General features: G+C 38.3%; 1 protein-coding gene across 1 annotated transcript in view; it reads left to right on the top strand.

Annotated features, from left to right (window-relative positions):
* SGCD (sarcoglycan delta) overlaps window positions 1-27,709 on the top strand; it is a gene marked incomplete at both ends in the record, with an annotated part of 422,413 nt that overhangs the window by 182,231 nt on the left and 212,473 nt on the right. Inside the window, one exon of the mRNA XM_080699026.1 lies at window positions 3,775-3,876. Within this exon, the coding sequence (XP_080555152.1) occupies window positions 3,775-3,876 (102 nt within the window). The remainder of the gene's footprint in view (window positions 1-3,774; window positions 3,877-27,709) is intronic.

Consider the following 27,709-nt stretch of genomic DNA (forward strand, 5'->3'; position numbering starts at 1 on the left):
TGCAAAGAAACAGAACACTTGAGTAAGTGTGTAGAAATCAGATCTAGTATATATTTCTCTGCAAAGGTCTCTATCTCTCTAGCTAAGGAGATAATAGAGGATAAGCCCCCAATAAAAGCTGATCTTCATTTCTATTTCAGAAGGGTTAAAGGTGTCTGCAGATATTTCCCTTTTTCCCCCTTGCCTGTAGGTTCCCCCTGCTGTGGGGAGACACGAACATGTCCTCCAGTCTCTTGCCTCCCCTGCTGGATTTGTGTGCCCAGTCTATGGCCCTCTTGGCAGAGCTGTGCCCACTAGGGCCCAAACCAGAAATAAGCACATGGCACGTTGTCCATGAAGGAGGAATGCTGGTATAGAAGGTCTGTATAACCCCTGACTCTCCCCTTCCTCACCAAAGCACACAGCTTTGGTGAGGAAGGGGAGAGTGCCCATCTCTCCAGTGGTCATTCAGCCCTACACCATGTATTGTTGGCATTTGATGTATTGGCAGTACACACACAGTGGCAGTGTTGGGGAGAAGACCTTGCAGGAGGCTCAGACCATGCAATCGGGGTGATAGGTTAGGTGGAGTCTAATGAATCGTGGAGCTTAGGATAATATTGAGCTGACTTAATATCATCTCCAATTCTTGCCATGTCATCTTAGCCCAGGCAGGAGAATGCTTTTTTTGGTGATGGCCATGTGAGAAAGAAGGCCCCAAGTCAACAGCAGGTTCCAGTCTTCAAAATAAACTGGAAACTTGGATTATTCATTCAGATATTTCAGTTTTTAAATGCTGCTAAGAAGTAGCAGAATAAATCAAAACAACACATCTGCATAATGTGAACACAAACGGGACTCACACACACACACTTGGTAGAAAGAAAATATGGTTCTGAACATTTTTTTTTTTTTTGTCTTGGTTGATTTGACACTGGTGCCAGCTACTTGGAAAGCAGAAACTAAAGGATACTTTGAGCCCAGGAGTTCAAGATCAGCCTGGACAACATCTCAAAAACAAACAAATAATCAAAGTTGGGCTTAATAAAAAATAGTCATAAAAAATTGAGAGGAAAAAGAAATGAGACAAGGCTGGTAGTATAGCTCAGTGGTAAAATGCTTACCTAATATGCACAAGGCACTGGGTTTTATCCAGTGCACCACAAAAATAAATCAGAAGAAACGAGAATTGAACATGACTGTGTATCATGTTGCTAGTGTGATACAACGAGAAAGAACAGACATCAAGTGACTTTGAAATCCAATAAAGCATACCTTCCTAGTAGACTATCCATAAAAGACTTTTTAAGCTGACAAGTTTTCAATTTCTTTTATTAGTTTGCTGTCAATTTTGTAGTGGTATTGGGGTTCTGAGATTCTTGTGGGTTAAAACAAATGAATTATCACATGGATGTTACTGAGAATGGACAAAGTCTTTTTTGGTATGGTAGAAAGGTATTAACATTATAATATCCATGAGGTTAGATAGAAACCTTCAAGTCCCAAATTTAATTTAACCCTTCGTATGAAATCAAGTTTGGTATATTTTATCAAACAAATAAGCTTTTTATACATACCAAACTTGATTTTTATATGTATACCAAACTTGCTTTTCACTGCCCTAAACTTTGATTTTTAGTTCTTTTCTGGAAAAGCAGACCATGAGTATGCAAATCTCTGAGCTTCTGATGCCTGAATAATACCAGCTCCTGCCAAAATGAACAAGGGCTTCTTACTAGAAATGACTGCTTCCAGACTTGGAGCAGAACAAATGTAAGACACCCTCGCACATCCTGCTAGCACAGAAGCAAGAGTTCCATGAAAGATTACCAGGTCATGATAAAAAGAACTCAGGAATCATCTTAAGAAGACTCCTTGGGCCAAAGGCAGAAATGTTAAGAATTAAAAAAAAAATAACACCTGTGTTGGAATAAAACCAATTAAAATGCGTAGTGGCATTTTAAATATAAAAAGGCATATTGGTCTGGAGAATGCTAGGTAACCAATTCATTATTTTGAATATCAGCCAATAAAGGAGAAGAAAAAATCAGGTTCTATCAACTGTCTTTATAAAATGTGATTTAGGCTGAATAAATAATGAATGAGATGAACATTTTCTCCATATAATATCCCAGCTAATAAATTAAAAGGAATTAATAGGTTTGAAACCTTTAGTGAAATGAAAGACCCTCCAGGCAAAGATCACCCATGGCCCCTGACATCACAGCAAAGATGGTTTATTCTTCCTGATGGAAGAATGTCCAGCATGGCAAGCAGAAAATGTCCCCTACCCCAAGGATGTCCACCTCCCAGTCTCAGAACCTGTGGCCATGTTACACAACATGCAAAGGGGCTAGTGTTGCAGGTTCGGCTACAATCACCCATCAGGTGATCCTACAATGAGAAGATTATCCTCATGTATTCAAATATGTTTAATGAAATCAGAGTGAAAGAGGGATCCCTCAGAGTGAAAGAGGGACAGAGAGTTTAGCATCAGAGTACTGGATATGAGAAAAACTCAGTCTGCAAAAAAAAAAAAGAATTCTTCTTTAGATTCTTCACAACGAGTCAAGCCCTTCTGACAACTGGATTTAGCCTGTTGAGTCCTGGCTCAGCCTTCTAACCTAGGATAAGAAATTTGTGTTGTTATAAACCCTGGAGTTCATGGTGATTTGTTATAGCAGTGGAAAATAAGTATACCCCATTTCCTAGGATATATTCTTTCTAGAAAACTAGACCTGAGTCTGATAAAACTTGTTGATTTAACTGACAGTTTTTAGAAAATAAAGTGACCAGAGAAAAACATGTGAACTTATGGGTGTGTTCAACAAAATGTAAACTTTGGGAAACTTACCTAGAAAAATGGCATTTGTGTGTGTGTGTGTGTGTGTGTGCATTATGTGAGCGTATTTCTGACTGCCACTGGAGATTTTAGGGAACAACCTAGTATTTTGTATATCAACCAATTGCAGTAGAGAACTCCACTTAGATAAGTAAATTACATAAGGAAAAATATACATTAGTGAAATGTGAACATTGGCCTTGATTAAGTTTGATAGTCACAAGGAATAATTGCTATCATTAACTGACACAGGGTGTTCAATATTTATTAAGAAATAATTGTTGTTTGGAGGAGGGGAATTATATTTTCATCTTTACACTAAGGAGAGAATGCAGGTAGGTCTAGTCATAAAACCCATGAAGGGGAATGAGTACAGAGATGTTTCCCATCTAGTCTTTCTCATTTTGAATATGTTTTAATGGAACTTAATAAAATGGGAATCAAAGTGTTGACAACTAATTTGACTTCTTAAATGTTTTGCGAGCAATGAGAGTCATGTCCAAAAGGAACTTAGGACCCACAACCCACAAAGATACGAGATCTCTGCGTGGAAGTTTATAAACCAGATCTTTCACTTTATTTGAAGAACCTTCCTTTTCTCTCTTTCTATGCCCCTTCTTGTCTCCATATCTTCTTCCATTCCTTCTTAATTTTTCCATTTCTGCCTAGCAGGGAGGGCCTCCCTCTTCTTGCAAGCTAGTGGCTTGGGGCATTACATATTGGTTAAAATAACATCCCAGCATAAATGAGTAGAAAGGATAATCTGCATAATATGTATTGAACAGTGCCTCCTAGTATTGTCTGTGTTTCTTTGGACTTCCCCTCCGGTTTACGCCTTCGAATATTAACAAAAAAACAAGGCAATCGCTTTGTTTCCATTTTTGACAGCCTGAGGTATTCTGAACATTTGGCTAATCACATTTTTTCTTCTTATCTCTGTGTCTCCGTTTCAGGATGGAATGGGAAACTTGAGAATCACAGAAAAAGGTCTCAAGCTCGAAGGAGATTCAGAATTTTTACAACCTCTCTACGCCAAAGAAATCCAGTCCCGACCAGTAAGTTAATGCCAAGAGAATTAAAAAAAATATATATTGATCTTTTTTAATCTAAATATGAGTAAATTTATCTTGTCATCAGCTGAGATGGAAGATAGGAAAGGGGATAATACAAATAATAACATGAATTCGTGGCCAAATCACAAGTGTTGGGCTGTAAGCATAGCTGCCATGCTATGAGCAAGTAAGGTGACCTCTCTGAGCCTCTTTCCCTTTCTGATAAACAACAGTAAATATCCTGCTAACCTGACTTAGAGATGATGCTGCGTGTTGAGAAAGACTTTAAGTGTGGAGAAGCCTTTGGTACTGTAACATTGAAACTGAGTCTGGGTCGCAAAAATCTAGCAAAGCCCTTTGAGACCAGGGACTTTATTTGCAATCCTGGGCGAGGGCTGTCAACAGAGACACATATAGGTCAGAAGAGTCGCACCTGAGAGAAGAAGGGAGGGCATTTAGGTCGCAGGGTCTGGGGCTGGGGGCTAGCAAGGCGGGAATGTGCCAATCTCCTTGTGGCATCTGAGGTCTGCCCCTTCTCTACTTCTGGCTTCTGGGACTCTGGTGTTTCCTGTCCTAGCTGTAGGGTCCAGTGAAGGAAAAGGGAGGAGACATGACCTATCACGTACTAGACAAGGCAGGGTAATAGTTCTGTTTGTTTAAACTGATGTGGTGGCCCACAGCTATGATCCCAGTTACTCAGGAGGCTGAGGCAGAAGGATCATAAGTTGTAGGCCACCCTGGGCAACTTAGTAAGACCTTGTATCAAAATTAAAAAGGGCTGGGGATGTTGCTAAATAAATAGAATGCCTGGGTTTTGATTCTCAGTAGTGGCAGAAGATAGATAAATAGAAAATTAAATAAATATTATTTTTAAATGGCAGGTGTATCAGAGTCATCTTTGCAAACACAGAGATAAAGAACTGCAATTTTTCTCATTAACAGTTTTGACTATGTAGCCAAAGGTGGTTCAGGTCAGTTCATTACCATCAAGTATACTCTGAAATTATATTTAATCACTGTAGAGTATACATCTTGCTCCAAGCACATTACTGCTTTGCATGCATTATCAGTATCAAATTTGAATTCACAAATTGGGCCACCGGAGTGGAGATTATTGTGCCACTTCACAGATTAAAGAATTGAGGCTTGGGGAAGTCATATGCCCTAGCCACATACATGTAAAGTAGCATTGCAGAAGAATTCATTATTGGATATTCAATTCTAAAACCTCTGTACTCTTTGGGCATGGTGGCACACCATGTAACTCCAGCTGGGAGGCTGAGACAGTAGGATCAGAGTTCAAGGACAGCCTCAGCTACTTAGGCCCTTTGCAACTCAGTTAGACCCTGTTTCATAACAAAGAATAAAAAGTCAGGCTGAGGGTGCAGCTCAGAGGTAGAATGCCACTGGGTTCCATCCCCAGTACTACAAAAATAAAAAATTACTACAAAATAAATAAACAAAACCTCTGTGCTAACCACAGTGTCTTATATAAGCTTTTACTTTCATTTTTGCTTTGTTATCACGATAGAAGTGATTCCTGCATACTTTGCTTTTACTAACCAATATTACCAAAATTTATTGAGTATTTGTATTTTTTCTTCCTTAGTTTGTGTGGGGGGTTATAGAATTTTCTGGTTGAAAGGATTGTTAGTATATCCGCTCTGTCTGGGATAGCTCTGTATCCACCTGCTAAGCAAGGAATAGCATGGAAGTTCCCCAAAGCATCGTTTGCATAGTGTGCATTGATTAGCATAACTAACAAAATGCAGCAACCTGGTGCAGTGGCTAATTTTACCTGTCTTTCATCTAAAATCCTGAGTTGAATTAAACTGAGTGAAACTATTGGATTGCCAATAAGTTTACTTTTTCATCTACCCCCTAGGAAAGAGGGAGCCAGAATGTTAAAATCATAAAAAAAAAAAAAACATAGTAAATCAATCCAGCTAACCAATGATTCCTTGTCAAAGATAGCTAGCACCTCAAGTACATTGACTTGGACACTTGGTATATTGAGAGTATTGTAATATATTCCCTGTCACACTCTAGAAGGAGTAAGAAAGTAACCCTGTGCTGAGGGTGATCAGATCATAGTTCTGATTAGACTAAAAACACAAGTTTGAGCATTAAAAAAAAAAATGCCCGTTACATGCATTATTTAATTGGTACTTAGTTCTTCCAACCTGACAAGCTGGTTAATGAAGTCATCCATTTTAATTACTAGTTGTTCTGTAGATTAATAATCTTATCTGTATTAAATTTAAGTCACTAATTCAGAGTGGTCTCCTCTCTAAAAGTGCTGGCAAACTTTTGTCATAAAGGGCCACGAAGTAAATATTTTAGGCTCTTTTTCCCATTCTTACAACTTAATGTAAAAGCCACTCCTAGTTCAGTGACTGTACAAAACTAGGTCACAGGCTATAGTTTGCCAAGCACTCTAATCTATAGTAATGATATTTCCATAAATATATAAATGGTCTGCTTCAGCTGGAGGTGGTACAGGGAGTAGATTTTAAGGTTATGGCTGAAATCATTGATATATGTCAAGCAAAGGGTCTTGAAATAGGTTTCTCTGGTACAGAATTGGAGTCATGAAAAGGAATTGGGAAATGTGTTTTGGAGAACTTAAAAGAAGGTGCCTGGTACTATGTAGAAACTGAATTTAGCAAGTATATCAACCATCCTGTTTGTAAGTTGACAGAGATGCACTTGATTGGAAGCTTAAAATGTCATAATTTCTCTGTTTCCCATGTGCATCCCTCTGTCCCTCCCAAATCATTCCACTTCCCCACCCACCCCTAAGCAAACACAGATCCATTTTCTGTCCAATAAATCATGTTACATTCCTTAGAAATGAAGTCATCCATGATGTGTACATCAATACGTTTTTTGTACTGAAGATTGAACCCAGGGGCATTCTACCTCTGAGCTACATTTCCAGCTCATTTTACTTTTTATTTGAAACAGGACTGGATAAGATGCCGAGTCTGGCATCAGACTTGCAATTGTCTTGTTTTAGCTTTTAGCCTTCTAAGTACTTGGATTACAGACACACATTATCTCATCTAACTCTAAGTGCTTTTAAGAGTAAATTGTTTATATCAAATTATCAAGTTCTATTTTGAAAAACCATCTATTTAGTATTCAACTTGAAAATTCTTTATTTTTTGTTTTACCTGCAATTAAGCTTTGCCTCAATTTACTGGAGAGCAATATCAGAAGTAATTTAGGGCATAAACCATCAATATTTCATTTTTGGAAGATGTCAGAACACAGTAAAGGAAATAGAGTACAGTTTACTGGGCATGCCATTGTCTCTCTTTGAGATCTATCAAATTATGAAAGAACAAAATTAGAATATCTCTGGGTTTAGTCTGTTGGGCACCCCTCTTTCAAATCAGGGGACTCTTTCCAGCTGAACAGAATTGGGGTTCTGTATCCAGGAAGGAAGGAGAAATGTGTGTTGTCTGAGTAACCAGTAGAATACACCATACTTAATCACAGACTCCCATGATGCTCTCTCCTGAACCTTGCCTGTGCTGTGTACCAGCCCTCCATTCTCCACTCTCACATTTCCTGCTTATTACTTTTCGGTTTGCTTTTGTTCTATTTTGTCATACTGACCGTTCCCACACTACCTCTACAAGATGCTCCTCTGTAGGACTATCTGCAAAATCGTTTCTCTGTAGTTCGCCACTGTGGTTTCCATTTCACGGGGCATCTCCTCCTGCTTTTCCAGTTGAGAAGAGACCAGTGTCCAGTCGAACAAGATTAGTCAGCTGCTTTAAGGGAGGATGACTAACGAAGCAACCCTGACCTCATTTTGGCTCTGTGTTTCACTGATCTGAAAGGAATCGAGATTAGTGAGGCAATCCATACAATGTTCAATGCCATTTCTGATGTTAGTATTGCAGTTTGTCTTCTGGGTCGAGTCACTACAAATTGATTAGTGTGATAGCAATCGCTCAGGAAGGTAAATTAATGAGAAAATGTTCATGCTTATAAAAGTTTGCATCTAGGAATTCAGCAAAGATTCCAGGACCTTCTAGATTTAACACCACGAATGCACAAGTGGACAAAGTATCCTGCTCAGAAAATAGCTTGAAGAGGATCTACACTAAATTAAGTATTCTGCATTGACATCTGAAGACAATTTGTCTTAGAAATACCACTCGAACACATTAGCACACAATCCGTGACTTTAGGGATTAACTCTTTAAAACTTTGAATCCTGATTTCAATGTGATTGGGTATATTTTCCATTTCTGCATGCAACTACAAATTTTAAGCACTACCTCTTAGGAGACAGAGCAAATGAATGAGAACAGAGGAGCCTTTGACTTACAAAGGATCATTTTGGACAAAAGATGTCTAATTTTCCTCTTACCTTGTTTCTCATGATCTTAAAATTAGACGATGTTTTGCATAAGCTAATGTGAAATTGAAAGGGCTTTCAATTTCACATTAAAATTGAAATTTTTTAAATTTCTTTTTGTATTTTCTTGTGACGTCAATGGAGTTTAATTCCACTAGCCTGAATCACCAAGACGTATGTAAGCGGAAAATTCAATGTCCCTAAGAATTTAATGACATCAGCCACTTCATTGAAAGGTGAGACAATAAGTCCTAGAAAGAAGGGAGAACTTAGCAAGTTATTCCCAGATAAAGTCAGAACTGAGAGCCAGGGTTGCAGTATTCTTCCACAAGCTCACACTGTTCAAGAGGTCATCAATTTCTTAAGGATGCCATGTCCACTATGGTATGTTAAGTTATACATGGTGATTTCTCTCTCCTGAGAAAGTGGGGTGGGAAGGTCTATTGAGCTCCTGAGAGAATTCAAATACTAACTTGGAAACAAAAGTAGGTACTGTACAAAGCTGGCCCTAATTATAGCTAATCTACTCACTAAGGTGATAGTCTCTACCTAATAAATTTATTGTAAGGATTAGGTGAATTTATTTAAGTAACCCACCTTATAAACTTAGAAACCCACCTTATAATGAGCTGTTCATGGAGACCCGTGACCACAGTTATGAGCTCTATCCTAGAGACTGAATTTTCTAGCTCACATTCTATTTTCTTTTTGATATGATTTATCTAATATTGAAAAAGCTGAAGATTTCTCTTTAAAAAAACATCTACATTTGACAAGCGTGGTGGTGCACACTTGTAATCCTCACACTTGGGAGGTGGAGACAGGAGGATCGCGCAGGTTTGAAGCCAGCTGCGCTGGCTTAAGAGACCCTGTTTCCAAATAAAAATATAAAAAATAGGTCTGAGAGTGTATCCCGGAGGTAGAAGGGCTTCCAGGAACCCCAGTACCACAAAAAAAAATAAAAAATAAAAAACATCTACATTTTCAGTCTAGCGTGGTGGCACATGCTTGTAATCCCAGTACTTGGGAGGCTGAGACAGGAGAATAAGTTTTGAGGACAGCCTCAGCAACTTGCTGAGGCCCTCTGCAAATTAGTAGGACTCTGATTCAAAATAAAAAAATAAATAAATAAACTTACGTTGGGGGTGTAGCTCAGAGTTAGAATGCCCGGGGTTCCATTCCCAAAAATTTCTCCACACAAAGTAATAATAATACAAAATAAAAATAAATAATAAAATAAATCTACCTTTTCTAATCCTCATGAAAGAACAGAGGATCTAACAATGTAGCTTGATATTCCAAAGGGATGGAGCTGAGTGGCTGCTTCCTTTAGATGATACATTTGGTCTCCTATTTGCGATAGTCTCCACCAATCACTATTGTCTGAAACCCACCTGCTTAACTCATTAATATTAAGAACACTGGAAGTCTCTTGCTGCCGAAACCTCTGGATTTGGGAATTTGTCAAAGTACATATCTCATCAGCCCAGAAGTCAAAAAGTTAGATTGATTGTTTAGGATTCATTTTCACTCCTAACGCATTGTTCTGCACTTCTGATTTCTCTTCCTTGTCCCCCAGACTTTCCTAGTGGTGTGGTTCCTGCGGGTGTTCCCTTTCAGCTTCATTGAGATATAATTGACAACTAAGTCTTTTACATATTTAAGGGGTGTAACATCAATAATAGTGTGCTGTTTATGGTGAAATACTACCGAACCCAAGCTAATTAACTTGTTCTTCTCTTTACATAGTTCCCTTTTTGTGCTGGTGACCAGAAAATCTAGGTTTTGTTCTTTTAGCTTATTCAAGTATGCAAAACATGCTTAACCTTAGTCTCTAAACCACATATTAACACTCTTGAACTTACTCACATTATAACCTAGGGTTGGTATCTTTTCTGTGCATCTCCGCATATCAAACACCCACCCTTCCATGCACCGTTTCTAAGCTCAGCTTCTTTATAGTCTACATTCAAGTAAAATCATGGGATGCTTGTTTCACTGTGTTTTTTGGGATGGTTTCATTCACTTATATATCCTCCAGCTTCTTCCACTGTGTTAAAAATGACAGGATTCACTTCTTCCTAAAGCCTAAATACTATTTCATTTGTCCATATATCTTTATTCAATCATCCATTTATAAAACACTTAGATTCTATATCTTGACTATTGTGGATAATCCTCAAAAATCCATTGAAGTACATTGAAGTATAGTCATATCTTTCACAGCATTATTTAATTTCCATTGGGTATATATCCAGAAGGGGAACTGTTGTATTATATGATATATTATATAATATATCTATATATAATATATATGTGTGTATATATATGTATATCTATGTATAACATAGATATACACACATACATATATAGTGATGGGGATTAAACCCAGGGGCATTCTACCACTGAGCTATACCCTCAGCCTTTTTTATTTTTTATTTCTTATTAGGTTGCTGTCTTTGAGCTTATGATTCATGTGACTCAGCCTCCCAAATACTGGGATTACACGTGTGGATCACTACATCCAGCTAATAATTCTATATTTAAATTTTTTTGGAGGACCCTCCATGTAGATTTGCATAAAAGCTACCCCAATATTTATTTCTATCAGTGATACCTAAGAGTTCCCTTTTCTCTGCATCCTTGCCAACACTTGTTAACCTTCATCTCTTCTATAATAACCATCCTGACAGGTGTGCAATCACATCTTCACATCTCAGAGTTTTTTAAATTGCTTTTGCATTTCCCTGATAATTAATGATGTTAATCACTTCTCATATACTTCTTGGCCATTTATATATCTTCTTTGGAAAAATATTGAGCCGGGCGTGGTGGCTCACGCTTGTAATCCCTGCACTTGGGAGGCTGAGACAGGAGGATCACACAGGTTCAAAGCCAGCCTCAGTTACTTAGTGAGGCTCTCGGCAACTTAGTGAGACCCTGTTTCCAAATAAAATATTAAATAGGTCTGGGAGTATAGCCCGGAGGTAGAAAAGCCACTGGGTTCTACCCCCAGTACCACCAAAAAAAAAAAAAAAAAAGAAAGAAAGAAAAATGTCTACTGAAGTCCTGTGCCCATTTTTTAATCAGATTTAAAAAGAATTTTACTATTGAATTGTATGAGTTCCTTATATTTTTAATATTAACTCCTTATCAAATACTAAATACTCATAGGCTGCCTTATTGCTCTGTTGGTGGTTTGCTTTCCTATGTAGAAACTTTTTTGTTAGATGTAGTTTTACTTGTTCATTTTTATTTTTTTTTAATTATTTTGCCTTTGTTTCTAGTATCATATACGAGAAATATCATTGCCAAAATCATTGTCCTGGAGCTTTTTCCTCTAGATTTCTTTTGTGTGTGGGGGGGGGATCTGGGATGGAACCCAGGGGCATTAGACTTCTGAGCTACACCCTCTGCCTTATTTTGTACTCTTTATTTTGAAACAGGCTCTCGCTGAGTTGCAGAGGGCCTCACTAAGTACCCGAAGCTGTCCAAGAACTGCGATCCTCCTGTCTCAGCCTCCTGAATGCTGAGATTACAAGCATGTACCACCACGCCTGGCCTGATTTTCTTCTTTCTTCTAGTAGTTTTTTCTTATGTAGTATAAGGTAAGGATCCAGTTCATTTTGTTTGCTTGCTTTCTATTTTCGCACACACACGAGTAGTTTTCTCAACACCATATATGAGCGGGCTTATTTCTGGGCTTTCTATTCTGTTTCATGGGCCTCTCTCTTTTTATGTTGACACCATACTATTTTGGTGACCATAACTTTGCAATATATTTTTAAATCAGAAAGTTTAATGATTTCCCTTTTATTCTTTTGGTTTTGAAATTTTATACACGTTTAAGAGCAGGTGGTAGCAGTCGTAGAACTTCAGAAGGCTGAGACTCTGACCCAACATAACCATTATCACCCTGATTGCTTTATCCTTCTTATCCCTAAAACCACCAAAGAGCATGATCTGAAAAAGGAAGCAGAAAGTAACAGGAAGGTATGAAAATATGGATTCTGCATGCTAGGAAGAAGGCAGAAACACAGAATTCAGGTGAGATGCAGAAAAGGACATGTTTGTGTGAAGAGGCTCCGATTTAGTTGCACGGAGCAGAGGTTGTGTTCAGTTGGAAACCCAGTGAGCGCTGTGGCAGTTTCTTCTCCATCAGCAAAACAGCTTCAGTCCCAGCGGAACATACTGCACACCAAACAGTATTTTCCATGCCACTTGTGTAGAATGTGAGAATCTTGCTGTCTTTAATTAAGAAGTTAACTGGCCCATGAAGTACTGCCTGAGTAAATAAAAGTGATTTGTACTAAGTCAGAAAGGTGTGTTAAGAATCTTTGCGAGCCGGGCGTGGTGGCGCATGCTTGTAATCCCAGCATTCAGGAGGCTGAGACAGGAGGATAGAGGTTTGTGGACAGCCTCAGCTACTTAGTGAGGCCCTCCGCAACTTAGTGAGACCTTGTATCAAAATAAAGAATAAAAAATAGGGCAGGTAGTGTAGCTCAGAGGTTCTATCCCCAGATCCACACACACACACAAAAATCTTTGCATTCCTTTGCTCAGAAATAAATTACAGATGTTATTAAAATTAGAAGAGTCATCTCAGTGCCCATCTGCACTGTGAGACTAATCGCCATCCTCCAATGTATCTATCTGTTTACATGTTGTGATTTATTATGGGCAATTGTTTGAGCCAGCTGCTTACTTTTTCAAAAAACTCAGACACAAACTGAATGGATCAACATTTAACACTGCAATCAGTTTGTTTTTTCCTAGAAAACAGAAAGAGTTATTCAAAGGATTCTGTTTGCTACAGATTTAAGTGGACTGGTAGGGTTTCTTTCCTGCCTTTAATTTAGGAGAAATTGACTGTGCACGCTTTTTGTAAATAAAAAAATATGCTTTAAACAGGAGAGTTATTGAGGGCTTTGTTCTGAACTCTGTTATTATTATGTCAGTCAGAGTTGAGGGAGAGTGCAGGTCCGAACTTCAGGTATGTGTGAGAATTGAGGGCCATTGGGTTACCTCGAATTTCCTGTCAAGGTACATAAAGGTCCATCATCAGAATTATATTTATGTGGAAACTCTCAGAAATAATTATCTATGCCACAATGGAGTGCCAATACATATCAGAAATATGTGCAGTAGAACAGTAACAAAAATATAATTGGTTAAGATCAAGAAAATTATAAGCTCGAATAGGAGGCAGAGATGTAGGAAAGTTAATGGGATATAGGAGAAAGGACAAACTACCCCAGGTGGTTGGTTCTTACCAAGCCTAGGGTTTCTTTATTTTTTTTTTCATTCCTTTCCTCTTCTTTATTTTTTGGTGTGTGTGATACTAGATATTGAACCCAGAAACATTCTACCTCTGAGCTACACCACTGCAGTCCAATTATTTTTTTTATGTTGAAACGGGGTCTCACTAAGTTGTCTCAAGCCTGTGATTCTCCTGTCTCTTCCTCCAAGTACTGGAATTACAAGCGTGTGCCTCCATGCCTGGCGTGCTTGAGAATTTTCTAAAAGGAGAGACACAGTGAATTGGATGAAGCCTTCAGAGAGATTCAGACTATTCAGAATATTCTGGATGGGGAGGAAATTTTGTGTTCAAGAAAGGACATAAATTTAAAATTATAGAATCTAGGTTCCCCTCGTATTCCCCTCCTGATCAGCAGTGAGCCCTTAAGCAAGTTGTTTATTTCTTAGTTTATTTATCTGCTGGATATGATCAATGTCTTTCTACACTTTATTAAAGTTATAGAATCTCCCTTAAGCAAGCTTTCCTTGGAAACTGTCAAATTCCAAACCAGATTGAGCAGTGACTGTGACCCTAGAGCCTAGGCAGTTTCCTGTCACCAGCCATAGGATACTGAGGTCCTAGGTAGGGCACCTCAGAGCACCTTTTGAAAACTACCAAACTGGCTTCCCTTCATCCAGGTCTTTATTTCCATGATATTTTCTTATGGAGACCTTCCCTGACTTCCATGTCTAATATAGATCCTTTTCCTTACCTAGTCTCTTTATTTTGGGGTACAACATATTATATCATGTTATTTATCTATATTTATATATGATAAGTATTGTGTTAGCCTTATGTTTCTATGATAAGAAACTAAGAAAGTCAATAAAGAAAATATTTATTTTGCCTCATGGTTTCTGAGGATCCAGTCCATGATCAGCTGGTTCCAAGAAAGGACCATCATGGTAGAAGGTTGTGGCAGAAAAGTCCTGCCCACAGCTGAGAGTTGGAGAGAGAAAGGTAGAAAAAGAAAAAGGGAAAGAAGGAGTGGTGATGTAGGGAGGAAGGAGAGAGAGAGAGAGAGAGAGAGTGAGTCAGTCATGAAACAAGATATAGTCACCAAGGTCATGTCCCCAATGGCCCACTCCCTCCAAGTAGATTGTATCGTCTGAAGTTACCATCATCCAACAATCCCTTAGTGGATTAATTCAATGATGAGCTCAGAGCCTTTATGACCTAATCACCCCCCAGATACCCTACCTCTGAATATTGGTGCATGGGGCGGGGGGCCATGCCTTCAACACAGGAGCATCTGGGGAACATTCTTGATCTAAGAGATGATAGCATGCATAGATTATACCATTATCTGCTTATGTACTCACCTGTTTATTTCTCTAATATAAATTCTGTAGCAGCAGAGACAGGGAAAGATGATACTGAATGGTATTTATATGTTTCACTATAGTAACCATTTTGCCATATATGTGTATCTTACTACCTCATGCTGTATACCTGAAATATGCACACAAATATTAAAAGAAGTATTAAGGAAAATAAAAAAAATTGTTTAAAAATTATAAAAGTAAAGTTAGGGCACTAACTTTACTTAATCTGGAACACTGCTCTCCCAGATTCAAATCTTGGCTCTGACATTTATTAGCTGTGTGACCTTGTATAAATTATTTAATATTTTCCATCAGGTGGGCCTAATTATAACACTTCATCATAGGCTTATGACAGAATCGTAAGTGTTAATTTATGTAAAATTTATAGAAGAGTGCCTTGAATATAAATCCCTACACATCATCTGAATAGAGTTGTTATATATCATTACTAACATTTATTATTATTGGTTGGCATAACACTATTTCCTTAGTTCCTGGACCAGTTCCTGTTTTAAGGTAAGAAAACAGATTTTGTTTGAATGAATGAATATTCACTTAAGATCCTTCTGACTCAAAGATTCTATCAGAACCTCTTAGGTAGAGAGACAAAGAGTAACCTCTCATTAATAGAAACATTATAGGAGCATTTACATTAATTATTATCACCTCTATGCTAAGTATTCAATCATGTATAGTATGGTTTGAGCAACTCTATGGCCTGAGGCCATATGGAATGAGTTGACTAGGTGGGAGAGACAGAAGTGCACTAAAGGTCATGCAGCTCATCTCTTTCTACTATGCAGTTTTGCTTTGATGAGGACCAACTTTAGGTTAATGAAAGGTCCCAAGATGTGGGAAGCAATCCCTGTTTCATACAGGACAGTGGAACACAACAAAATTCACACTGCTGTGCTTCGAACCTTAGAGCTTCTTGTCATCAGCTCTGTGGCTTGTCAGCATCAATCCACCCCTCTAGGCTTCAGAAACATCCTAGCCACCTATAACAGCTGCTTGGTGCAGAGGCTGCTCTTTGCCAATTCCACAAATAACAGTGGAGAGAACAGTGAGTACCAGAGTCCACTGTGCTTTGGTTTAGACACCTTTAGAGGCAGGGAGGGTCCTGTTACAGTAAAAAAGTGTCCCACAATCGGTGACACTTGCTGTGCCCATAGAACAAAGGAGAAAAAGAGAGGCTAGCTTTAAGGAAGGTGCACATTTTCATATATTCTTAAAAGCTTTGTTGTTCTTCATTCCTAAATGATTGGCAAAAAAAAAAAAATGTTGCTTTAAGAAATTTGTATTTTTTGGTAAAGCTTTTTCATCAAAACAGACTCATTTCCTGTCAACATTAGTTGTACCCTGCACTTTACAATTGCTGCATGCGTGCTGCAGTTAGTCTTAATTTTAAAAATCATGTTCATTGTCAAAAACGCTGATAATTTTCCAGAAGATGTAATTTCAGAGGTTGAAAAAAAAAATCACTCCGTTGGCATATGAGATTATAAGCAAATACTCTTACTTTGATTTTGTGATTTCCATCAGCAGCTGAGTGTAACCTTTTGATGCAGCATTCTGTAAATTATTGCTAGGGATGTTGTAAATGGCGGTTGCCTAAATTATGAGTGTGGGACTTTCCATTTTTGTGAATGATTCTGTTCTTATCAGCAATGATTCTGCCTCTAGGAAAATACCAAATGGCCTGCAAAGTAAATGAGGCTTTTAAGACTAATAAATATTTCGCAGATGCACTTGTTGTATGTTGCAGGGGAGGAAAGGGTTGGAGAGAGAGAGAGATTATAACAAAAATCACCGTGTTGAAAGAATGCCACAAGCAGAGCACCTTGTTTACTTGGGCAATAATAGGGATATCTCCACCTTCTAAGCCACAGCTTTCATTTTGCCATCTCAGAGTCATGGAAATGAAAAGGAGCATCTCTGAATAACAAAAGGCAAGCTGAGATGGTAGTATAATTGAAGTGGTCAGTAACAGGATATGTAGACTGGTTTTATCTCTCTGCAAATGATCAGACAGGTCAAAAATAGAAGAATAATGTTTATGTCATGATACATCATTCATTCTCAGGTGGTTTCTCATTAAGAGATGAGTTATGTTTATAAATTATTAGTGGATGTTGTTCCTAACTTATATTGTTAAGGCGCCAAAGCCTTTTATGTATTTCTTAGCATTCTCGATCTATTTTGACCATGTGAGTTTTTTGAGATGTGTGATTCACGTCCATTCTTTCTGTTATTGCCACAAAGAGTTTTATGCATCGAGGAGGGTCCCTTTCTTCCTTATTGTCACTTAGCAAAACTCAGGTTGGGGAATGCTATGGTTTGACTGTGTCCTCTTCAAAACTCAAGTTTTGAAACTTGATTTCAAATATAATAGTATTAAGCAGGACATCCATTAAGAAATTGTTCTGGTCAGCATTCTTGCAAATATAATCTAAAAGACTGACCACATAACTTATAGGAAAGATTTGTTTCCTTACAGTTTCCAGTTCAGTCTATATGAGGCAGGGGGCCACAGATCTCAGGGCATTGTGGTAGGAAGTGGAGAGGGGAAGAGCAAGTGAGCTGTGCTCACATGATGGAGGCAGGAAGATAGAGTGTAGGGGGGAGGAGGAACCATATATAATCTCTATGGTTGCACCCCATCCAGGGTAAAATCTCCTTTGGCCAAACCCTACTTGGCCTAAGCTAATACCCAGATAAATATATTATAATGAATCTATCCACTACTGGTATTACAACCCTCATGACTCAACTACATCAACTCTAAACATTAATAAGTGAGCTCCTTAAGGGACATTGTATATCTAATTATGACAAAGATGGCTGGTCATGAAGTTTGTTCCCTTGGGAATGGATTAAGACTTTGTAAAAGAGGCTTCACCAAGTGAAGATATAGTGTTCCTCTCTCAGGATGGTGTGGCCAAGAAGCACCAACTTGGAAATAGAGAACAATCATCACTAGGAAACTGCCCCTTCTGGCACCTCCATGTAGATTTCCCAGCCTCCAGGACTGTGAGAAATTGGTTTCTGTTTTATCCATTACATATTCTGGGGAATTTTGTTATAGCAGCTCAAGCAGCCTAAGCAAAACATAAAGATGTTTAATTAAAAGAAGATAGAGTTTGACAACACTGTAACAGATGTTTGAAAATATAAAAAGATGGCCAGCACCCACAAATAGCAGCCAGCAGGGGACAGTTGACCTCTCTCAGTGATGTAGGTACTGAGAACAAAGACTGACTCACTCTCTCTCTCTCTCTCTCTCTCTCTCTCTCTCTCTCTCTCTCTCTCTCAATTGTTCCAGTCAACATTCTTGCAAATATAATCTAAAGGAATGACCACATAACTTAGAGGAAAGAAGATATGTTTCCTTACAGTTTCCAGTTCAGTCTATATGAGGCAGGGGACCACAGATCTCAGGGCATTGAGGCAGGAAGTGGAGAGGGGAAGAGTAAATGAGCTGGGAGCACACTGTGGCAGGAAGTGGAGAGGGGAAGAGTAAATGAGCTGGGAGCACACTGTGGCAGGAAGTGGAGAGGGGAAGAGCAAGTGAGCCTCTTTCACAGGGCTCATGTCCTGTAGGATCCAGCACTATTGACTTTATGGCAAAGCTGCATCTTTTGATTTTTTTAAACTTGACCCAGCTAGCAATAGGTCTATCTATTTTGAAAAATTTCCTGGGGAAAGTAAACTTTCATCACCCATAAAGCATAATATCCAGGGATTTATGCGCAGCTTTGTTCATTAAATCCAAGATTCAGAAAAACCATGAAGGCTAGCCTTGATAAAGAGAAGGGCTCTATATGGATATCTAGATGCTTGAACTGTTCTATTCTTATAACCAAGTGCTACCAGGAAATGGAGTATGGTGACAAAACTTTCAGTGTTTCTAAGTTCCTGCAGGGTTTTACAGTTCTATTTCAGTATTGAATATCTATAATCTTAATATACATCAAAATATTTGCTGTTGGGAAGAGTAAATAAATAAGTGCATGTGCAAGCACCTTGCAAAGGTGCAAAACACTAATATATATTAATTGCTTATAAATATTTGAATTTGAATCCAAATAAAGTGTGATAGAACCCTCATGTTGTAATAGCTGATAGAGTGCTAATGTGAAATTATTTCATTTATTAGTGGAGTGACTCTGTAAAGGACTTATCATTTTGCTCTTCCACTTAAAAATGAGCAAAGGCTTAAGAAAAACTTGAAACACACATCTAAAAATCCACCCCAGCTGGGATCTATTACACTGTTCTTAACCAGAATGTTCCCCTATCTTAGAATGTAGATGGTGGTTACAGTTTGCCTGTACTAATTTCCTTACTTGGTTTCTCTGTAAACCCAAGAGTCATGCAGGACCCTTGCCAATTTATGAAGAAGAGATGACCTTATTTCCTTTATATGCCATTTGCTACTTTGCGAAGCAATTCACAACATGCCTCTGGCAGTTTCTATTTTATAGCTTTTCTCTCAATTCCATTCATTCATATGTCTCCTCAGTTGTACAATCTTACTCTGCACGATTGTTTCTAACTATTGATGACTTTTGTGGTTGTTGGAACTCTATTGTATTTTGTTATTGCTGATTGTTTGGAAATAATCAAGAACCCAATTGCAAATTACATTCCTGACTGAGAAAAAAATATGCTATATTGCAGAGCTCATAGGTTCTATAGACATATTTCCATTCAGAACTCCAACCTACTTAATTTTTAAATTTCTAAGTACTCAACTGGCTTCTCATTCTGAGTCCATCAAAACAAAACCAATATGGAGTTATCAAACATTACAGAAGTTTCGAACTTCCAAAGCCCTCGGCTTTCTTCACTCAGATTTCTTATCTCAACCACAAAAGTCAGAGAATGTGACTAGCTGTTTTCTCATTTCTTCCAACTTTTCAAATTCCTAGCACCACACCCCATGCATAGGAGAGATGATAATCCAGTATGTCTAATGAATGTCTTAAATGGGCTTAATTATCACTGGGAGAAAGAATTGGCTTCTGCACTCTAAATTCAACTTGCCTTGTCAATTCTTCTTGTAGTAATATTACAAAACTTACATGGATACTTATTTCTTAAACAACTGTTCTAGCACATTCACCACACACTAAAATTTCTTGAGTAGTTTTCTTCCCCTTTTAGAAAAAAATTTTTTCCATCTCATATTTTTTTAGGTTTTGTGATGAGTAGGCATATCAGCTAATGTAACACCATTACTTTGTATGTTTTATATGTTTTTCTCCATTATTGGCAGCCTATGAAATAGCTAGTAGTTGTCCTAATCATTTGTATGAAATTCAATTAAAGGAAGATATTATATTTGACACCATCTGCATACTTGTTATTCTGAAGTGTCAGGGTTTGGTTTTCCTTTTTTTTTTTCTTTTTGTGGTACTGGTTATTTGAACCTAGGGGCATTTTACTTCCATGCTACAGCCTTTCTTTTTCCTGGAGACAGGATATCACTAAGTTGCTGTGAGTTTTGCTAAGTTGCTTAGGGTTGCTTCAAACCTGTAATCATCATGTTTCAAACTCTCCAGTACTACGATTATAGGCATACACCACTATGCCTGGCCATAGCTTACTCCTCTATGTTCTGTTATGCTTTACGATTTTAATATATGCTTTGCCTCTCCACTATGGGGTAAGGTCTCCCTTTTCACTCTGTTGCTTTCAACCATGCTAACACATTCCTACTTGCCCACTAGTAGAAATACTCTCTCTAGATACCTCCATTCTCTGGGAAGACTTTCACCAAGATACTTGTGAAGGCACTATAGCAAAGTAGCTAAATAAATGTGATTTCGAGTCAAACAAAAGCTGCATTGGAAGCTTGGCTTTTCTTCTTCCCAGCCTTGAAACATGAAGCCTTGACATCTTAGTACTTTAGTTTCTCTACCATATGAGCAAACGACAACAGTATCACAAAGTCAGAAATTCAATGAGAAGGATACCTAAAATATAGCCTACCACTTAACCTGCCATAAGTGGCCACTATTATTATTAAAGGCTACCTTGAGCCTGGCATGGTAGGCCACACTTGTAATTCCAGCACTTGGGAGGCTGAGACCAGGGGAATTAAACAGTCACAGCCAGCCTGAGCAATGTAGCAATGCCTCTGTTTAAAATATAAAAAAAATTAAATATGGTTTGGAGTATAGCTTCGAGGTAGAATGCCCCTGGGTATTTAATTCCAGTAACACAAAAGAAAAAAACAGTCTTCATAGTAGAAGAAAAGGCCAAGACAAGACTTGAAGGATTGGCAGTTTAGACACTGCTGTGCCATTGAAAATATGAATAATTTTCCTTATACTCATCTCCCTTTATTCATGTTACACTGGCCAGATGAATGATCTTGAATCCTCCCCAAAATTGTACCTTCTGAGCTGGAGCAAATGGAAAGAGAAATCTCTCTTTTCCAGAAGCCAGAAGCCATTTTCCAAGAGGTGTCTATTCGACCTGCACATGCAAATGAGGCTGTGATGGTTTGCTCAGAGGTTGTTCAGGATATCACACACCAGCCTTAGCCTTAAAGAATGTTACTGGGGCTTGCTACCTTGTGGTTCACCGGGTATACCCACAAGGGAAATGGAAACGATGCGAAGGTAGGTAGCCCCAGTTGGCACAGCTGATTGACTTTAATAGGTCCTGATTATGTTGCTCATATTCCATGAAATTAAAAAGCTTACAAATGTTATGAGCCATTACCCTTCCATTTAGGGGAGCTTATGACATGTTAGCTACATTTAATGAAATTCTTTGCAAAATGCCATCGGCAGACTCCACGAGATTCCACGTTGAACTTTAGCTTAAAGAATTGTTTGGGGAAGTTACCTCTCTTAACCTGCCTGACTTTGTATTCTCTGAGTCCCACCCCAAGGCCAGACGATATTCTTACCAGTTTGAGGGTGAGTTCCATGCAGCAAGAAGCATTTCTGTTTTGACCATGAGCCTTTTCTATAATTTGAGAAAAGATGACAGAGATTGCCATGTTAATGTTTGTGTTCATTCTTGCAACAGGGAGGCTCAGAATAGCCTGCATTTTTATGTGCTGATAAAATTTTAAAACTTACATCCTTTTCGTTCAGTTCTGTCTGTATTTGTTGACAAGCTAAAACATTTTAGCAAATATTCCAAAATGTTATTGCCTTTCCTGTCTTCAGTGAGCTGTTACAGTATAATTTGGGAGATAAGCCTTTGTCTAAGAAGACAATTAAAGCATAAGAAATGAGGTAATTAAGTCCTAGATTTGGTGGTGCTTATTATTTATACAATGAAAGTTCAGGAAATAAAAATACAGTCAGTTGAAGTTGAAGGGGAATTTTTATAGAGTATAAGAAAGATGAGTAGTGAGATACATTATTTAGGGATAATTAATACTTTCTGTTAAATAGTCTTTCATTTTAACTTTAATGGGAATAGACAATGGCACTATCCATCTGTTATGTATGCATATTAACCAGATCACCACTTACTGGTGATGTGTACTGGTATTTTTTGAGTTCTTATGGGTCAAGAAAATTACTAAATGTTTTCCTTAAATCCTCCTGGCATCTTATAAGTAGATCATATTATCTCCATCTTAGTGGGTTAAGAGGACCGAAATGCAAAATGTTTAGGCAATTGGTTCCATGTATTATGCAGAGCAGGTGGCATTCAAACTCAGACATGAACTACCCCAAAGGCTGTGCTGTCCATGCACCTTGTGCTGTGAGCTTTATATACAGGATTTCTTTACCATCATATTCATTTTCCATCACAATACTTGATACTCACAAATATGGAATAAACATGTAATTAGTTTGTTAAAGAAGCACCACCTCTGACATCATTTAAAATGCAACTTTATTTGGTTTCTCTGTGTCCCTTTGCAGCAATAGTAATTAAATAGTAATTAAATAGTAATAGAAATCTTCCTTTCTACCTTTCCAAAGAAAATTCAAGAATTTTCTGGTGGATGTTCTCTCTACTCAAAGCTGATGCATATCCTAGAGGTGCTTTAGGGAACAAAATATAGTCTGAGGGCAGGGATTTTAAATGTGTCATCTAACATGTCAATTGATGCTTCAAATCTTGTTCAAAGTTAGGTATTTGGTGCCATCCTCACACACAGCCTTTGTTTAGTAGCTCTTCACTTTGGGGTAAGAATAGGGTTCATTGTTGCTGTCTCTGTTCTCACCATCTTTTGGCTTGCCAGCTGCTCATTTTAGTTCCAAACCCACAAGGGGTGGTCATAGAGTATGTGTCCATTCTGGTTGGCGTGGTGACTCTGCTTTTTGGAATTAGTAGCTGACTTCCAACCTTGGCAAATATTTTCTAGGTTCTTTGGAGATTCCTGAAACTGAACATACATCTTCCATAACTCCTATAGGGGAAGCAGAAAAAAAAACATTCTATTTACGGCCATAAATAGAACAAAACACCCCACGAGCTAGTCCATGCTCAGAAACTTCTTATTTTTTAGAAGTCATCTTGGGGAAAACTTTGCCTCCAAAATATCTCTCTTGTACTCAGGCACCTCTATTTTGTGACAAATGTTTATACATCCTTTATCTGACACATTCTGGGGTACAGACTCTTGCTGAAAGAGCAACCCTTCCTTGTTGCCGAATCCTCTGGATTTCCCAGCAAGACATTCCTAGTGATTTTAGTTATAGGAACACATGTCAGGATCCCAGACTGGATCCATGGAATCCTCTTCTCATTGGGCTTGAGAATAGAAGGCAGTAGTCATCTCTCTCTCTCTCTCTCTCTCTCTCTCTCTCTCTCTCTCTCTCTCTCTCTCTCTCTCTTCGCAAATCGAGATCTTTCTACTCTATTCCCCTAACCTTCTTTAAGCCAGTAGGGAATTCTTTGGTAGCTTTTCTGTCAGTTCTACATATTTCCATCTGATACTTTACTTTTGTATTTCATATCATTTATATCTTTATGCATGGCTAAACCCTAATTTTTAACATTCTTCTAAATAGGCCCTGGGGTTGTCTAATTTTCAGAGAACAATGCCTAGATGTACTGTCTTTGCTTGTCTCACCAAATCCTCCATATAAGGCTTTTGATACTATAATGGAGGGAAGAACATGTGAATCCACTCAGATCTATTTCTTTTAGTAAATAGAAAGGGAAACAGGAGCACCAGTGGCTGGAAGATGTTTCTGTTTATGTGGCTTTTCCTGTCATCTCATCGCCTGGGTCCAGAGAGGCACCCTGACATTTCTTCTTCTTAAGGGTTAACCAAATGAGAGATGGTATACTTTCTCCTTGCAGCTAAGCTTCTATTGGTCCTTTCTGGGGAGCTTTCAGAAGATGGCTTGGTTACTGATCCACCTTTCTTAACTTTCTCAGAACCCCAACTCTCTAGATTAATACATCTGGAAGAGACTGCTGTTGACTAAGAATAAGCCAAGTAGCTGGCTGCAAGGGTTGCCACCGGATGTTGTACGGATGCCATCTGGAGCAGTCACTTTATTTTTAAGGGAGGGAGTAAGCACATATTTGAAGAACAGAAAATCTGCATTGAAAGACTGTTGCTTTCAGGGGAATGGATCATAATTTGCAGTTGAATGTGTTTAGCTTTTCTGCTTCTTCCTTTTGTGTGAGACCTGCTAATGATGTCTTGTTTATCTTGGGATGATTTTGAATGAGAGTTGAGATTAGCCTTTTCTCCCTATACCTAGAAACTCCCCTCTTGTGACTGATTTGGATTCTGCCTGTGAGTTTGTTGCCATTGCAGACCTGTTACCTCTCTCCCCAGAGCTCTTTGATTGCTCTGCTCCCTGAGAGAGCAAGTGCCTAAAAAGTATTTGTGGACTCTCACACAAAGTGGATACTTAGCAATTATTTGTGGACTTAATTAAATGCGAGGTCATAACGTGACTTGAAACACCTTTGTTTCTTCTTGCCCCATTGTGCATCCAGATAATACTCTAAAGAACCCTCTGAGCAGTATCTGCCTGTCTATCATTGTGTTGTGTTTGCATACACTTTGTGGCACATAGTAGGTACTTATTAAATGAATATTGAATTAGTGGAAAAAGATAAGTAGGAAGAAAGGAGTTGGGTGGGGGTTGAGGTTCTCGTCCATGGTATCTAACCTTAGCCCAGTTTGTCCTTTTGTCTTATCTAAGCTTCTCTGTTCCATTCTTAATCTTTTTCCAGGAAATTTCTACATGAAATTCAATTTGGTTTAGATTATAGATAACAGTTTTATACATTATACTATTTGTGGGCCCTTTGACTAAGCCCTTTAGGAAACTAGTAGAGGTCATGCGGTCCTTTTCAAAGCCCATTTCCTCTGCCTGTTTCTGTTTCTGACCTCTGCATCATGAGTGGTCATTCTGAGAATAGGGTGCCACTGGACAGGGCACACTTGGGTGTCCCTCTTTCCATGAGTTACAACTCCTACACATTTCAAAAATAGATTTCATCTGAAGGGAAACAAGGGAATGTCAGAAGAACCACCGACTTTGGAACTAAGTAGGGCTAGAACAACATGGTAATCCTGTCTATGCTTTGTTTCATTAAGAGCTGAGAACCTATAGCCACTGTGCAGAACATTAAGTGAAAAATGTACCTTCTCTTTATATCAATCAGACCTCTTCAATATATGAACTCTCGCCAGTTGAATATTTGGTGAAGAGAAAGACTTGGAGAGGTTTGGTTTACCAGAAGCTTTACAGGTGATTAGGACTATGCGTGCTTAACTCCTTCACTCCCAAGTCCATTTTCTTGACCATGCTTCCATGGTCTAATAATTTCAAACTCCATATGGCTCAAAGTTAGATGTAATATTATACATAAAGCACTAATCATGGTCACTACTGTCTAGGTACTGACACAGTAGAAAGGTATCATTACTTTTTACCTACTCTATTTAGAATTTTTCTCTGTATTTAATAGCTAGTCATTTAGGAAAGAGGTAAGATTTACAACCTTCTTTGGATGAAGTAACTGGTATACAAGATTTTTGTTTTATATTGCCCATACTTTTATTTATGCAAGTATTTGGAATCAATAAAGCTTGAGAGAACAGATGTTTTCCCCTTTTTGTGTATAATATGAGGTTTGCTACATAATTGAAATAGACATTTTATACCTGCTTCTGTTGAATATTTGCATGTGAATCCTTGACTTTCAATTCTTAGGAAACTTAGTAGACCTTAAACTAGTAATTAATTTAACACGTATATTTACTTCTTATTTCTCATCATAGTTTGCTGCTTTTCCTTAACACATACCAAAGTGTTGATCAAATACTTAAAAACTGGCAGTCATGGTAGTGTAGTGGTACATGGATGCCTGTGATCCCAGTTCATGGGAAGCAGAAACAGAAAGATCACAGGTTTGAGACCAGCCTCAGAAACTGAGTTAGACTCTCAGCAATTTAATGTGATCCTGTTTAAAAAAAAAAAAAGAAAATGGCTGGGGTATAGCTCAAAGATAGAATGCTCCTTGGTTCAATCCCTAGTTCTTTCCCTACAAAGAAATGCTGATAACCCACATTCTCCATAGTACAGGCAATAAGACAAAAGTATACTATTTACCAAGCCATCTTGCTAGCAATATGGCGGTCATGCACAAATACCATGGCAGTCTTTCATTCACTTTTTCCACAAAGATTGCTGAGAACAACACTTTAGTACTTTAATACTTTTAGTAGCTGTGGGCTGGGGATAATTATTTTTTAAAATATGAACATTTTTCCACTTCCATGGAGTTAATAATCTAGTTGAGGGAATAAACAATGATAAAGACAAAGCATTGGTTGTATTAAGAGCTATGAAGTCAAAATGTGATTTGATGGCACCAAATTGCACAAGAGGACTTCCGTCACATGCCATTATTGTAGAAAAAAGGGAAAAAACCCAGAGAAGTAGAGAAGTAGGTTATCACAAGAGCAGGGAAGAGGATGTTTCAGGACAAAAGAATGTGGATGCAAAGACTCTTAAGAGTCTTTGCCCAGCACTCACCATGCTCAGGGAGTAGAAAGGAAGGAAGCACGGTTGTGTGAGTAAGACAAAGGAGTTGTACATACAAGTTGGATTTGGACTGTGCAGTACATTTGGAGGAGCTGGGGTTATGCCCTAAATGGGCTAGAAAGTCAGTGGAGAATGTTAAGGCAGGGGAGGACATATCTGTCTTATTGAATATATTGTGGCTGTTGTGCAAAAATAGAAAGACTTTAGTGGGGCAAGAGTTGGAGCAGAGATTGAATTGCTCTGGCGTTCAAGGGAAATGCAAGAGCAACTTGAATTAAGACAGTCAGGGAAAAGGAGAGTTGAGAGATTTGAGGCATATTTTAGAGGTACAGTTGATGTGAACTGCTGAGTCAGCCACTGGAAACAGGCGAGAGAGAGAGAGAGAGAGAGAGAGAGAGAGAGAGAGAGAGAGAGAGAGAGAGAGAGAGAGAGAGAAGAGAGAGAGAAAGGAAGGAAGGAAGGAAGAAATAAAGGAAGAAAGGAAGAAAAAGAAAGAAAGGAAGAAAGAAAAGAAAGAAAGAAAGAAAGAAAGAAAGAAAGAGAAAGAAAGAAAGAAAGAAAGAAAGAAAGAAAGAAAGAAAGAAAGAAAGGAAGGCTGGCTCTGAAATTTTTGTTGAGATACTTATTTTTTGGTGCACTGTAATTATATATAGTAATAAGGCTGAGTGTGATAGACACATACAATGCACACAACTCCTGTGATGTGTTTCTCTCTGGGTCCCAACCTGCTCTCTCCCCTCTCACTCTCTCTACTAGCATTCAAATTGCTATTGATAACTTTATATGAACATGGATTATTTGAACTGCTTTCTTTATCAAATCTCTCTTTTCACCTCCA

This window comes from Muscardinus avellanarius (genome assembly GCF_963383645.1).
Source record: "Muscardinus avellanarius genome assembly, chromosome: 7".
In the NCBI taxonomy this organism is placed as follows: domain Eukaryota; kingdom Metazoa; phylum Chordata; class Mammalia; order Rodentia; family Gliridae; genus Muscardinus; species Muscardinus avellanarius.